The sequence below is a fragment of the Sturnira hondurensis genome, unplaced genomic scaffold (assembly GCF_014824575.4).
Source record: "Sturnira hondurensis isolate 20B ecotype Veracruz unplaced genomic scaffold, ASM1482457v3 Scaffold0015596, whole genome shotgun sequence".
Lineage (NCBI taxonomy): Eukaryota > Metazoa > Chordata > Mammalia > Chiroptera > Phyllostomidae > Sturnira > Sturnira hondurensis.
Window position 1 is genome coordinate 155,311 of NW_028088227.1, and position 14,475 is coordinate 169,785.

Genomic DNA, 14,475 nt, shown 5'->3' on the forward strand with positions numbered 1-14,475 from the left:
AATTTAAAACATCAAACAATTATAACATTAAAAACAATTACAAGTCCATGATCTGTTCTCATGTTTGATTGAAAATTACACTCTATCGGTTTCTCTTGTCAGTTCTAAACGTACTTCCCCGAATAGAAACTCTTCAGTTCTCTCCAAGGCCAGGGAAGGAAGTAGGTATTGCAGCCATGTTCACCACGCACCCTACAGCCGGCAACCTCGTCGCTGGAGCAGGCTGTCAAAATCAAGCATGCTAGAAGGGAAGGTCCAGACAGAACCTGAGCTTCTCCTACCACCTAGGGCTGTTTTGGACAGCGCTACTAGAGATCAGTAACATTTTTTTTTTCCTAAGTAGCCGGCCGAATGCTCTTTTTCCAGTTCTGGCTGACTTGTTAGCTTCACCCTGGCGGGGACGCCTGCCAGGTACCTGGCTCCGTGAGCACCGCCCAAACTGGTCAGGCCAGTCCTCCCGAGGTTGTTACTGCCAGGACTTGCCCGCGCGCCTGAGCGCGGGCGCGCGCGTATGTGTGTTTGTGTGTGTGTGTGTGTGTGCGCGCGCGTGTGTGTATTAGAGACCCACCCTTCTCCCCAGCAACCCAGGTAGGTGGAAGGCAGCTGCAGGCACCAGCCTGGCAGTCAGGCCAGAGGGGTGGAGTTGAATTAATCTAACCTGGAATTTCAACTTGGCCTGAACAACAGGTGAGGGAGAAAAGCAACAGAGAGAAGGGGCTGTTTGGCAACTTGGAAATATTCTTGTGCCTTGCCCCTTGTCCCCTGGCTGAAAAATATCCCGGGGTGACTTTTGAAAGTGTCTGCGCCTGGTTACAGGGCTTGGTTGCGCCATGGTCCTCTCCAAGCTGTCCGAGCCCCTCCAGAACGCTTGTCCTCCTCGGCTACCCTCCGCGACGCGCCCGTTCCCCCTCCTCTGAGAGGCAGGGCGGGGGTATCGGATTAGTCTTTGTTTTCGACGCGAAAGAGCCGAGCGCCGCGCGGGGTAGGCTCGCGATGGCAGGGTCCTGGGGTCCGCCTGGGCAAGGCGCTCGGCCGTGACCCCCGCGAAGGTGCCCCACAGCCCGCCCGCGCGCCCTCTGTCCCCGAGTACCCCCTCTTTGCCGGCCAGGCTGACTCGGTACGCAAACGCGCGATGTACCCCATTGTCCTGCCTCGAAATAAGCGAGCAGCAGTCGGGGGCGGGGGGTCAGTCGGGTCCGGAGCTCAGGGATCCCGAGGGTGCCGGGGTCGTCCCAGACCGCCCCGGCCCGCAGGGAGTGGCAGGAAGTGGGGATGTCGGGCCGGCTCGGAGAGGGCCTAGGCTGGGAGGTCCGAGTGCCCCACCCCGTGCGGCCCGCCTTGCCCGCCGGGGCTGCAGAAGCACCGGAGGGCGGGGGCAGCCACCCCACGGGGGCGGCCGGGTCTAGGGAGGGCGGACCTCGGGGGTGGGGAGGTTCTGCAGGTGCAAAGGCTCAGCGGTAGGGGACCCTGCCCCCACCCGCTGGTGGGTAGCCCGTTCCATCCCCTCCCCCTCCACGGGAACTCCCTCCTTCCAGCAGCCCCAGGCCCAGCTGAGGGGGCTGCGGCGAGGCCGGCGGGGCTCCGCGGGGCCGCACGTGCGCGCCCTCCCGGGCGGGGGAGTCCCCGGGCGAGCACGTGCCGCGGCGCGCGGGGGGCGGGGAGTCCCGCGGACGCCTTCATTGCTGCTGCTGCTGCCGCCGCGGCCGCCGCTGCCTCTTCCTTCCTCCTGAGCCGTCCCCTCTTCGGCCTGGGCGGGGGGCTCCGCGCGCTGAGCTTGGCTGGGCCAGGAGCTCCAGGAGGCGGGTGCCCCAGGCGGCGGCGGCGGCCGCGACGGTGGTGGCAGCAGCGCGGGCCGGGAAACTTTGCCCCTTTGTGCGCTCCGCCCCGGAGGCGGCGGGCAGGTCGGTGCAGTCGGTGCCTTTCCGGCTCCGGGGTGGGGGAGGGGCGGCGGGGAGGCGTGAGGGGCCCAGCCCCGGGGGAGGGGACGGCCCGGGGGCCGGCCATGGGGGGGCCGCTACTTTGTTTCGGGGGACGGGGCGGGAGTGCCACGGGTCACAGAGTAGCGGAGCCGGGCGGGGGCGGCGGGGCGGGGGCCGCGGAGCCGCCGGAGCCGAGCGGCCAAGGCCCCAGAACAAAGGAGCCAGAGCGGCGGCGCGCGCGCGGCCCGGGCCGAGCTGGAGCGCGCCCCCCTCCTTGCGCCCCCCTCTCTGCGCCCCCTTGGCTGAGCGGGCCGTCCTCCCCTGCCTGGCTCGCGGGCGGGCGTGGGGGGCGCGGCAGGGAAGCCAGCGAGGGCTACCCTAGGCGCGACCCCCGCCTCTGGGCTGTTCCCTTGTCGGGGGCGCCCGGGCAGCCCCGCCGAGTGCAGCTCTCATCAAACTTTATTTTGAAAGCTCTGCTCCATTGGGGAGGCCCCACCGACCTTCAGTGAGGGGTGTGTGTGGGAATTAGGTTGAAACTCTTCCAGGCCCATGGGGGGTTGGGACAGAGGGCAGCTTTTTTATATCACCTTGACCACCTTCTTCAGTTCCTTGTCGACGTTCTCTTAATAACCCATTGGGCCCTCAGCCTCCTCCCTCAGGCAGGGAGTGGGTGCTATTGTGCCCTGCCAAGGGGTTCTGAGCAGAACTTCACTGAGCAAGCCCATTCTCTTCCCCCATTTTCTCTCTTCCCAGCAGCAGGAAGAGGTTAACACGTGAAAGTTGTCCCTGAGCCCTGAGTGATGTGCTTCCCCTTTCTGTCTCTTTCAGGCAGCGGAGCCTTCATCATCCTGACCCGGGAGGAGAAATATCAGGAGAAACCCCTCACCCTGCTCTGTCCCCGTCACACACCTGCTCACCTCATGCCTGGGTCCCGGGTGGGTGAGGGTGAAGAGCCCACCCGGTCAAGATGATCCCTTCTCTGGGTACTGCTGCTGCTGTCCTCCCCCAGGCCCTGGGCCCCAGCAAGCGGGAGTGTGGCCCCCAGCTGAGCCCTATCAGACTGCTGCAGAGGAGGTGAAGAGGCGCCCACCCCAGAGACTGGAGCTGTTTGCCTTCACTTTGTAGACTTTTGACTGTTTTAGGAAAGAAGGACCTGTCGGTGGCCTTTGTAGCAGGCAGGAAGCTAGACTGTGGCTCAGCCCTGGCACCTATGCCCCCACTTCTGGTAGTGTCATGAGCCAGTTTCAGGTGCCCCTGGCTGTCCAGCCGGATCTGCCAGGCCTTTATGACTTCCCTCAGGGCCAGGTAATGGTAGGGGCCTTCCAGGAGTCTGGGCTCCCGATGCCTGGGAGTGAACCTCAATTCCGAGGGGGTGGAGATGGGCGAAAGAAACGAAAACGGTGTGGTACTTGTGAGCCCTGCCGGCGGCTGGAGAACTGTGGGGCATGCACCAGTTGTACCAACCGCCGCACGCACCAAATCTGCAAACTGCGCAAGTGCGAGGTGCTGAAGAAGAAAGTGGGACTTCTCAAGGAGGTAAGCTGGCTGGTGCTTGGCTACCCTGTCCCTTTCTTGAGGGTGCTCTATTCCCAGGGGTCTTGGTAAGACAGTTAAGCCCACCCAGGCATTCAGAGCCTCTTGGTCCAACTTGGAGTGTTAGTGTCATTGGAAGCTGCCTTGGGCTCCTTTGCTGGGCTAATACTTTACATAATAGAGGAACCAAGACTCAGAGGACTGGACGGTGATATCCAGCTTTATCTCTACAAGTTCCGTGTCTTGCTGGAGGCCTCATGTATTTCAAGGTCCCACCAATGCTTGGGTGATGTGGGGAAGTGATTGATGGTGTCAGGTAAGGGATGCAGGCTGATGGAGTTTAGAAAGAAAAATCTGGGGTGCTTTTATGCTGCCCTTGGTGGAGTGGGATATTTCTTTCCGTAAACCTTTTCTTGGTGCCATCGTTTTTTCTCAGACAGCAGGAGGGCCAGCTGAAACTGCTTGGGAATTTAATGAGAAACCCAGGATTTGGGTTCATCTATAAGTGTTTCTTGAAGTCGAGACTGTTTCTCTGTGTTTCAGGACCTAGCTTAGTCCTTTGTGTCAGAGGCACTCAGATACTAATTGAATGAATGAATGATGTGTTTTTGAGACACTGTCACCTCAGGGAGGAGCACTCCCTGTATTTGGAGTAGCGGGGTAGAGGGAGGGAAGGAGGAGTTGAGATCAGAGGAGGGAAGGGAAGAGGCACTGACCCCACATTGGCCATCCTTCCCTTCCACGAGGTTGGTGGCAGCCGTGGGAGCCGCAACAGCGGAGAGTTGGCAGAAGTAGGGACGAGCAAAGTTGAGCAGCTTGGGAGGCACAGTGTAGCGGCTGAGGTCGCTCCAGGCAGTGGAGTTGATGCTGGACAGAGACGGAGGCCTGCGCTGTCTGTGGGATTCCGCGACTCTGCCACCGATTTGCCCAGGGGATTAGAAAACTGGTCCTCTCTCTGGGCCTGTCTTCTCTCTGGAGAAAGGGTGGGGTTGTGCTTGATGGTCTTTGAAGCCCTTTCCAGCTGTTTGCCATTCTGCTTCTGAGGACCAGGGTACCTGTGGCTTCGATGGACTTGGCGGGGGTTTTCCTGATGGCTGGGTACAGAGCAGTGCCATGAGCTTGGTGGGACTGCAGTCCTGTAGCTAGGTAGAACCACGCAAGTGTTGGGTGGAAGAAATTGGGTGGTGTTGTGATGTATCTGCCCCCTCTCGCCTTCTCCTGTCCACTCCTAGTGGAAATAGAATATCATGGTCTGGGGATCGCAGACTCAGGCCCTGTTTCCCCATCTCTGGTTAAAGCAGACATCTGGACCACATTTGCAGCTCCTGTCCCAGCTTGGGAGACGTGTACAGCCCTTTCTGTTGCTGGCATTGTGGGGCCGTTGGCATCCCTCTGGGCCAGTGCCTCCTGGGTCATCGCTGAAAGGGGGGTGGGATCAGTGGTGAGTTTTCCTCCTGGGCGTGAGATACGGTGATTTGGGGTGCGGAGAACCTCTCCAGTCTAGTTTGTAAAGCTGGGTTCTTTAGCTCCCTTCCTTCCAGTGTTCACCCCCTTCTCCACCCATTGTCTCATTCCATTCCTCCCATAATTGAACCTGAGGGGTAGAGGGCTAAGCTTTCTAGGCTGGATGTTCCTGGAACCAGTGGCCTTTGTGAACCAGGTTTAAGTTATTCTTCAGCAGTGATGAGGAATACCTGAGCGAAAGGGATTGGAGCAAGGCCAGGGTCCTGTCATCCTTGTGTGTGAGCTGCCGTCCCGGCTGCTGGGTGGTCGTTGTTAAGATACCTGTGATCTGGGTTGGCTGAGGCTTGGAGGCAGCCCTGCTGAGAGATGTATGCACTGCCATGGTCGGCTGCGCCTCTGGGCCCCTGGGGTCAGGGAAAGTGCAGCTGGTGGCCTGTGGGATCCCGGGGCAGAAGGTCCACGTGGTAGCCCATGACAGTGTCTCTCAGTTTCTGGAGAAATAATGGAAAGGAGACAATGAACTGAGCTTTTTTCTTAAACTGAATTTTCTATGATTTAAAGAGGATGGTTTTGTTTTAATAATAGCTCCTTTTTACTTCTTAATGTGTAAAACGTGCTCTTTTTTAAAAATTGAACTTATTGGCGTGACATTGGTTTCTGTTAGGAAATGAAGATGTTGATAGAAAGTTGATTTTTTTTTTAAAGAAGTCTTAACAAAGTACGAAAGGGTAACTGGTATCAGTCTCCATAACTTTTTTATCAGTCCATGAAGGCTGAAGGCGTGGGAACCACTACCCGGGCCACAGTGCGTTTAATGCATGCACCTCTAGCAGAGCCGTCGCGCCTGGAGGCTCTGCCCGCGTGAAGGAGCTCCAGAGTCAGCGTTTGCCGGGCGACTGCTGGGACCTAAACCATTCGGTCTGAGCAGCTGGGTAGCAGAGGAACAAGTCCCGGGACTGGGGAAGTTGGGAAAGGAGGAGATGCATTCCTGGTACCTGTGTTTTCTTTGATTTTGGCTTAGGAATAGAACTTTAGAATTTGGCCCTGACTCTTCAGGTGGAACAAGACACGGGAGTCTCTTGGGAGTCAGAGCATCTCCTTGCATCCTTGCTCCCTGGTATTTCCTCTTCTGGGTGCCCTTCCTTACTTCCATCCTGTCTGCGCCTCCCCCCGGCTTCCTCTGAGCTATCTGCTGACAGCTGCTCTGTATCATCCTGTAAGCAGCTGAATATTATCTTGGGTTTCCCAGCTTCCTTCCCTGCTCCTCCCTCTTTCCCCAGTGGAGCGAGCGGGTGGGTGGTGGTGCTGTGGAGCCCCTCTACTCACAAGGGGACCTCAGCATTTTAATGCTAGAGACAGCTCCCAGGGTGGCCCTCCCACCAGGGGCAAGTGACTACCACTCTGGGTCCCGAAGTGCAGTAACACATCTAATGGGTTGGTTCATTCCTGTACCATAGTCGTCCTTCCTAGTTTCAGGAAGCGTGTAGGTCGTGGACTGATGCCCGAGGCGGTGTGGCTGCCACATTTCTGTTACCTGAGGGGTGGGCTGTAGCACAGGACAGCTGATCAGAAAAGTCTGATTTGGTGGATGTGGAGACAGTGGTGGAGACACAGGGGTCTCGACCCAGAGGAAGCCCTGTGCTGCCCACTCTCCTGAGTATCAGTCTTCTCATTTGTCGGCTGTGGTAACCCTTTTTTCTGCAGGGCTGCTGTGAAAATTGAGATCAAGTATGCATAACGTCTGACACGTAGTAGGTACTCAGTGATTGGTGACAGAACATCCCTAAAACGTCTAGGAAAAAGTTAATCTTTTACGCACACACAGTTGTACATTAGTGAGCTTCTGACTTGTAATTGTAAAGATGCAATTCATATTAAATGTTTATCTCAAGACATTCCCGAACAGGCTCATATCAGAATCGCGGGGCCAGGCAGAGGGAGGGAGGAGTTTGCCAGCCTCTTTGCTAGGGTGGAGGCTGGACAGCAGGAACAAGGAGCAGTCTGGTCCTGGGCGGGACCGAGAAGTTGCTCATGAACAAGGAAAGTGAATGCCTGATCGAGTGGGAGAACAACTCTGTGTGTGTGTGGGGCGGGGGGGGGGGTGCTGCACTGGAAGATGTGTATCTGCACAAGAGTGGAAGCATGACTGAGAACGTGATCAGTGAAAAGGGAAAGAAATCAATATATAGTGTGTGAGACACTGTCTGACACTCAGCCAAGTGGTTGAAACAGCTCTCTGGGTCAGTTTTGAGACAAGATCCCTTGGAATTAGGGATCGCTCAGCAATGTTAGAACAGCGGGTAGATTCTTGCCTCACCTGCCATTAGATCTGTCTTCCTGAAGATAGAGGCTCTGAGGAGGGATTCTTTCAACCAACAAAGGGAGAGTTGATGGGTGAAGTAGAAACGATGAGACTTTAGAGAAAGGGACCCCATCTTAGGGTGATGAGGCCAGAGGGCAGGCTGGGCAAGGGAGGTGTTTACCATAGACTTTACGCAATTGTTTTTCATATTGTTTTTCAAGAAAGTTTTTAACCCCATGGCCACAGGCTCTCAGAGGGAAGTTAGCTGGAGGGCTAAGATTGCCCTTTAAAAAGGAAATGCTGAAGGAACAGTCCTGAACGGTGCCCTAAGGAGGAAGGCGGTGGGGGAGGGGGGAGAGCTGAACCGCTGCATGCGGCATGGCTGTGGCCTGTTCCTCGGGCGGAAAAGGGTGTGTGACGCTGAAGGCAGCTTCACGAGTGGTCCGAACAAGGGTAAGAGGAGAGTCAGGAACTGCAGTGACCAGAATATGCTGGAGCTGGTGGAAAATACTCAAGACAACAAAAGCCTTTTATTACTCCCAGCAAGAATGAGAAGGAAGGGGTAGGCTTCCAACTTCAGGGAGCATAACCAGTGAGTGACATAGGAGAGTAGTGGCCATCGGCCCCTGTCGTGTTAGGTGTAAATGGGGAAGAACTGAAGCGTGCGTGGCTAGGAAAGCAGAGCCAGCCGTCTGCCGGGGTCTGAGTCATTCGCTCCCTACCCAGCACCTTCAGACGTGTGTGGGGTGGCATCTTCATGAATTATTATGATTGGAAGGGGGCAAAAGACCAGAGCCAGGCAAAAAGTTCAGTTTGTCAAAGAGGTTTTGAAAATTATTACTTTAACATCAATTTTTGGTGGTTCCAGACCAGATTATTAAAAAGGTGGTTTGTGAAGCTCTAGAAAGGCGGGTGGTGAGCTTTGGGGGTCCCTGTGATTCTTTGCAAAGTAACACAGTCAAACTAATGTCTGCAAATAAATGATGGTATCTCCTGCCAGCTTCTTGGACAGATCAGAGAGCCAGTTTTTTATTTAAAATTATCCTGAAAAGATGACACTGGTACAATTGCCCTGGTTCAGTCTTTTTCTTTTTCTTTCTTTCTTTCATTCAAAATATCAGTTTGTTGTTCCACTTATTTATGCATTCACTGGTTGAGACTTGTATGTTCCCTGGCATATCAGGACGATGCTCTAACCAGCTGAGCTATCCTGTCAGGGCCTCCTCCTTCAATCTCCCCCCCACCACCCCTCACCTGCATTTATTTTATTTTTTTCAATTTATTTATTTGGTTTAACCTTTTTATCAACCACATGGACCAGGGTTCCACCTGGGGCTCACCTGGGTCCCGCCCCCCACATTGATTTAATTGGTCTGGGGCAGACCCATAGGGGCTAGGGCTCCCAGGTGTATCTGCTGTGTAGTTAGAGTGGAAGTCCTTTCATGCACAGGAGAGCTGAGGTGATGGGCACCTTCTGGACTCTTCTGCAAAGTGCTTACCTGAGTCTTGGGGCACCTGAGTCTTGGGGCACCTGAGTGGTTCACGCCTGTACTCCTACTTTGCTAATCATTGGACCAGCAGCAATGACATCACTTGCCCCCACCTTAGACCTAGTGAGCCAGATTGGCCACTTTCACCAGACTGCTAGGTGGTCTGTGTGTCCATGAGCATCTGAGGAGCTGGAGACTGGAAGAAGGGAGGGGGCCTTGGAGAAGAGGACAGAAATAAATCTTAATAAACAGGTAAAAGAACTCCAGTCACCAACAAGGTTAAGGAGGGTGGCCCAACCCATTTCTTTACCCTGTAGACCTAGGAGACCAGAACCTCTTGAGATTTATTCCAGGTTTGTTGCTCATCTGGAGTCCATTTTCTGCTAGTCTAGTGAGTCATCAGTAAACCCCCTAGGCACCTGTGTGTGCTCTGCAGAGAGTCTGGAAAGGGCTGTCAGATGTCTGTTGCTCAGGGGTCTGCCTGCCTCAGGACATTGGAGACCCCTGGGGGAGTAGTAGCTGATGGTGGTTGGGAAGAGGAAGGGTGTGTTCATAGATTCTCGAGACCCAAGGAAGGGCCTGGAGGCCTATGCAGCTGAAAGCAGTTGTGCCTTCTTCATCAGATGTAGGTAAGGGGTAGGTGTGTCAGATCTGTGGGTAGGTGGTGGGGGAGGGTGTGGGTATTTAGATGAATATAGATTAGGGGTTAAGGAGACTGGGGCAGTGTGGGACAATGGGCCCAACCAAACCTGATGGACTTTAATTAGGGTAAGTCCAAAGTCACATACTTGCTTTAAAAAAGAGAAGGAATAAATGCCAAGCACTGCCTTCCTAGCAGGTGAGAAGAGCTGAAACTCTAAAAGGAGTGTTGGTAGCCTGTGTTGAGGACTTCTGCCAGAGGGGTCACGTGAGAGGCAGTGGAAGGAGCCTGGCCTGTTCGGCTTCGACTTGGGTGGAGGAACGCAGGTGCCCCTGGAGTGGAGGACAGAGTCAGTTCTGTCAGGGAGAGGAGTGTGCAGGACATTTCTTAGTGGCTGGGAGTTGTAAGCAGGCACACTGAACTCCTGCTAGAAAAAAGAAGTGTCAAACGTTTGTAGCTGTTCCAGAACTGAAGAGCCAGCCATACTCGGTGCTGCGTTTCCTGTGTCTGGGCAGAGGCGGGGTGCTGAATGGCAGGGATGTGACGAGGACATCCTCTAAAGGGCGGAGGCATCCACCCTTGGTATCTCTTGCTAAAACTATGTAGAGTATAATATCAAGGCTATGTTCATAGTCCTCAGATAACTACATTGCAGAAGAAACATCTCTTAGACCATAACGTTTTTATCAGGTTCTAGACGATCTTAGATGTAGACCCGATCTCAGACCTAGGTTGGAAGGGAATCTGTGAACTTTCTGCAAACTTCAGCCAAATGCTGTGTCGGGTAGCTTTTCTCAGGGAAAAGGGCCTGTGGTTTTTAGTAGATTCTTGAGTATTCATGACCTCTCCAGGTTTCACAGGCGTGCTCTACCTGAGCTGCCCAGTATGGTAGCCACTAGCCAGGTATGGCTATATGGATGCAAATTAATTAAGCCATGACCAGTGTGGCTCTGTGGGTGGGGCGTCGTCCTGCAAAGTGAAGGGTGGCCAGTCCTATTCTGGGTCAGAGCACATGCCTAGGTTGCAGGTTTGGTCCTGAGTCAGGTGCATATGAGAGGCAACCAATCAATGTTTCTCTCTCACATCATATTTCTCTCCCTTTCTTTCTCCCTCCTTTCCCCTCTCTCTAAAAAATAAATAAGTAAATAAGTTCACATTAATTTAAACTCAGTAACTGAGTCGCACTAGCTGCCTTTCAAGTGCTCAGTAGTGGCTTGTGAGTTGAACATGCAGATGACGTTTCTGGGTTGGGGAAATAGCTGTCCTGGGTGACTGCTCTCAGAGGGATATTTTGGGTTAGGATTCCTGTCCCCACCCCAAGGTAAGTGGTCAGGGGTGTGGAAAGGGACAGTGGTTTCCTGGGTTCCAACCCACAGTGACGCTCACTGCTTCTCCTTGTGGGCATGGCCATGGTTTAATTATCTGCTGTGGAGAAAGAATAGTGAGAAGTGGGGTGTGGCTCTCTCCACAGCTCCCTAGCAGAAAGGGGCGTCTCCCACCCACAGACTTGACCGGAGGCCCTGGTGAAAGTAGACCTGTTTTGGCCCCAAAGGTACCTCTGCACAGACCCTCTTGGAGTCAGTCGTCACGTCTGTGCCTTGGGCCTCGTATTCTTGAATCCGGCGAGATGACCAGCGGAGTGGGAAGACCACATCAGGGGGCTCAGGCGCTGGCACTAATTCCCCAATCAGCTCCCCGTCACTTCTCTGCCACTCTCTTGTGGAGCAAGGCAGGACACGCAGGCTGCGACCTCCTCTCCTACCTTGAGCCCTGCTGCAGTCCGGCTGCTGTTCTGGGGAGGAGTTCTTGAGGGATGATGGCCTCTGCCCGAGTGTCTGCAGGGCTTTTCTGCAGGGACACCTGGAGGTCTCACGCCCCTCTGTGGCCTGGTCCCCTGTGATTTTCATAAGAAATCTGATAACTCAGGTTTTCACTCGTCACAGGGGGGTGGGGGGAGCCACGGCCTGGCGCAGGCCAACGGGCTGGCCTCTGGGCGACTATAGGTTCGGGGGTTGCCCGCTTGCCTCAGGCTGCACAAGCTGCGTGCCTGCCCTGCTCATTCGGACTCGCACAGGTCTCAGCTCCACTGTGCCCCACATTCCTGCACCCAGCCAGGGAGTTCGTGGGCAGGTTAATGTACCTCCCATGACTGGCAAAGCAGTAATTTCTAGATTCTCCAAGTAGAGGGGAAGTAACGCTGGGTAGAGCCAGCCTGCGCATGCCTGGTAGTGTCCCACTTCTCCCACAGACCGCCAGGAAGCTGCAGGAAGGGTGTGGAAATGCTGGGCCAAAGGCAGGTGACAAGCTACTGCACTAGAGTCTGTCCTACTTCCAAACCATTCCTCGTGAGGAGGACATTGGGTGACTCTCTTGTCTTGGTTTTTTTCCCCCTGTCTTTTTATTGATTGCTGTGCCCTTTAAGGACAAGCTCTGAGTGTCCCAGTTCCCTTGTGGATGCTGGGAATGACCCTGGAGCCCTGGAAGAGAGAGGGATGGCCGACTTTCACTGCGAAGGTGGGGTCCTGTCTGGACTGGGTTTCTGTGCAGGAACAGGAGCCATCGGGAAAGGGAGAGCTCATGCTGAGAGGACAGGGAGGAGAGACACCTTCCTGGAATGTTTTCTCTGTCCCAGGACCCACAGTACCCCTGGAATGTGCCGGGGGAGGGCAGCTCCTCTCTCTGGCGTTTCTCCAGTTTCCCAGGGCAGGACGTCATCTGCTTTAACTTGCACACCCGTGAGTTACTTTCCCAGCCTCATTCAGCAAGTCCTGCCTGGGACTGGCTGTGTGCAGGGCTGTGGCTGAGCTATGGGGAAGGAGGAGGCAGCATGTATTCTGTCCCTAATGAGCTCTCAGTCTGTGGAGGGAGATGAGCGTGGAAACAAATAATTACAGTGCAGTCTGGTAGGGCTACCAGGGAGGGATGCCTCGAGGGCAGAGACCAGCCTTTAGTCATCTTGGGAGGGAGAGAGCCCAGTGGGAAAGGGAAGGGGCATGTTTTGAGAGTTTCAGTGTAGCGATATGTGAAGGATGCGGTGGTGGGGTGGAGGGGGGGTGAAGGAGGAAGACAGGCACTTCTAGAAGGAGGAAGGCATCTCCGCTGAGCCTGAGGTGTGTGGTGATGCTCCCCGAGTGCTTGAATGTCCAGTCACTGGTGGCAGGGGTGTGAAAGAACCCAAGGCTCAGGGGACTGCCTGCAGATGTTCCTGGATCCTTCAGATGGAAGGTAAGACCCTCTGTGTTAATTCCCCTAGGAAGTTTTCCAAGACGCTGCTCCCAGGTTTCTAAACCACTCAGCATTCCCGTCCTACCTCTTAAGGTCCCCTGTTACTTACTTGAGTTCTGGAACATTTGGTGGTCCCAGGCAGTTGAGTGTGAGGTGGGGAGGCCCTAATGGGATTCAAAGGTTGCAAGACCTCACAAGACTCTCGGAGGCCATGGGGAGTACGGGCAGAGCCACACCTGCTGCCCGTCAGTCCGTGGGGCCAGGGAGCATTCTGCCTGTCGGTACCGAGGCTTGCAGGCCGAGTGGTTGGCTGGCTCAGACTCTGTTTCCAAGGACATCGCTGGGTGCCTGGGTTCAGTCTGGTTCTGCTGTATCTCTAAGGAGGAATACCTTTTCTTCTATTGCTGCTACGCCGCCGTCGCCTCCTCCTCCTCCTCCTCCCTGAGATTGCTGTTGACACAGACTTCCGCTGCTGAAGCTAATTGTGAGGCCTGATCAGTGAATGAAGGCAAAGGCAGTTCCCATGACAACCGCAAAGAGTTTCAAATATAAGGGATGATGTGTGTGATGGGCTGCAATTACTTGGGTGGAAATTGATGCGTGGACACCAGGGACTTCAAACATAGGCTCTGAAGGTGGAGGGGGTGTTGGGTTTCTTTGGCAGGATCCTTTGTGTGATGAAGAAGGAAGGGAAGGAGGTCGCAGACTCCCCCACACTCGATTCCAAGTGGCTTCGGTGTAGGAATGCTGGGCAGAAGCCCACAGGGGCTTTGGAAAGGCACCTCTCCGGCCGTTCTGCTTGGAGAGGCAGGACACCAGAGAGACAAATAGCAGTACCAAGTGTCAAGTGAGAAATATTAGAAGTGCTGTCAGCTGGCAGAGGACTGTAGTAACTCGAGAAGGCTTCCTGGAGGAAGTGGGCTTGAACCGAGCTTTGAAATAAAGCTTTGTGGGGAGTGACCTCGTTCAGGACATAGCCATGGCCAGGGAGGAGAAGTCCGTCTACCCACCGCCAACTCCAGGAGAGGTAGGTCGACATGGAAATCACAGGGCTGCACGGGGCAGCCCTGGCTGGGTAGTTACGAGTGAGGGGGCTGCAGGAACCCTGCTTGTTCAGTAGCTGTGTGACCTTGAGCAAGGTGCTTAACTCTCTGTATCTTAGTTTCTCCATCTGTAGAATGGACATGAATAACTCCTATGTTGGTTTATTTTGAGGGTGAAATAAGATGTGGTACATTTTACTCCAAATGTGGGGCCTGACATGGGGTCAGTGCTTGGTCTGTGTCTGAATTGTTCCCATTCCCTAGTCTTGACCAATCTGTCTGGGCTCTGGCCTGTGGGTGCCTGTGTTCTGGAGCTCCTCACTCAGTCTTGGGGTATTCTGTGTGTTTGAGAGTGAATGAATTTATTCACCTCTCCTGGTGGTGAGGACTGCGGCCCCATTCTTCCTGCTGGGAGGTCATGGTGGAAGGCGCGTAGGCACCTTGGCCCCCCCCACACAAAGGTCCCAAGTACCTCTGGGTTGGTGGTCACTGTGGAGCTCCAGGGTAGAGGAGCAGATAGAGATGGGGCAGGGTCGGGTGTGGCCCCAGCAAGTGCCTTTGTGACTCCTTGGAGCCCTGGCGTCCCAGGTGCCTCAGAAAAGGCAGGTGGGACAGCGGCAGGTGCAGGTGGACTCCTCGGGGACTGTGGGCTCCTCTTCGGGTATCTGCAGGGGGTGGGCCAGGAATTGTGGTTGAGGCAGGACTGAGTTACCAGTGGGGGCTGGGGAAGCAGCCCATCAGGAGGGCTCTCGTGGGCTGGTGAGGAAGATGTGGGCTGAGCTGAACAAGCTGCGACTGGGCTCCAGGTCAGCTGTGTCAGATCCTGCCCTCCCAGGAGAAGAGGTGTCCCGCTGATTCC

At 55.0% G+C, this 14,475-nt stretch overlaps 1 protein-coding gene across 1 annotated transcript in view; it reads left to right on the forward strand.

Moving 5' to 3' along the window:
• Positions 1 to 1,682: 1,682 nt before the first annotated feature.
• Positions 1,683 to 14,475, forward strand: part of TET3 (tet methylcytosine dioxygenase 3) — a 99,935-nt gene continuing 87,142 nt past the window's right edge. Inside the window, exons 1-2 of the mRNA XM_037064856.1 lie at positions 1,683 to 1,901; positions 2,748 to 3,455. Of these exons, the coding sequence (XP_036920751.1) occupies positions 3,153 to 3,455 (303 nt within the window). The 5' untranslated portion in view covers positions 1,683 to 1,901; positions 2,748 to 3,152. The remainder of the gene's footprint in view (positions 1,902 to 2,747; positions 3,456 to 14,475) is intronic.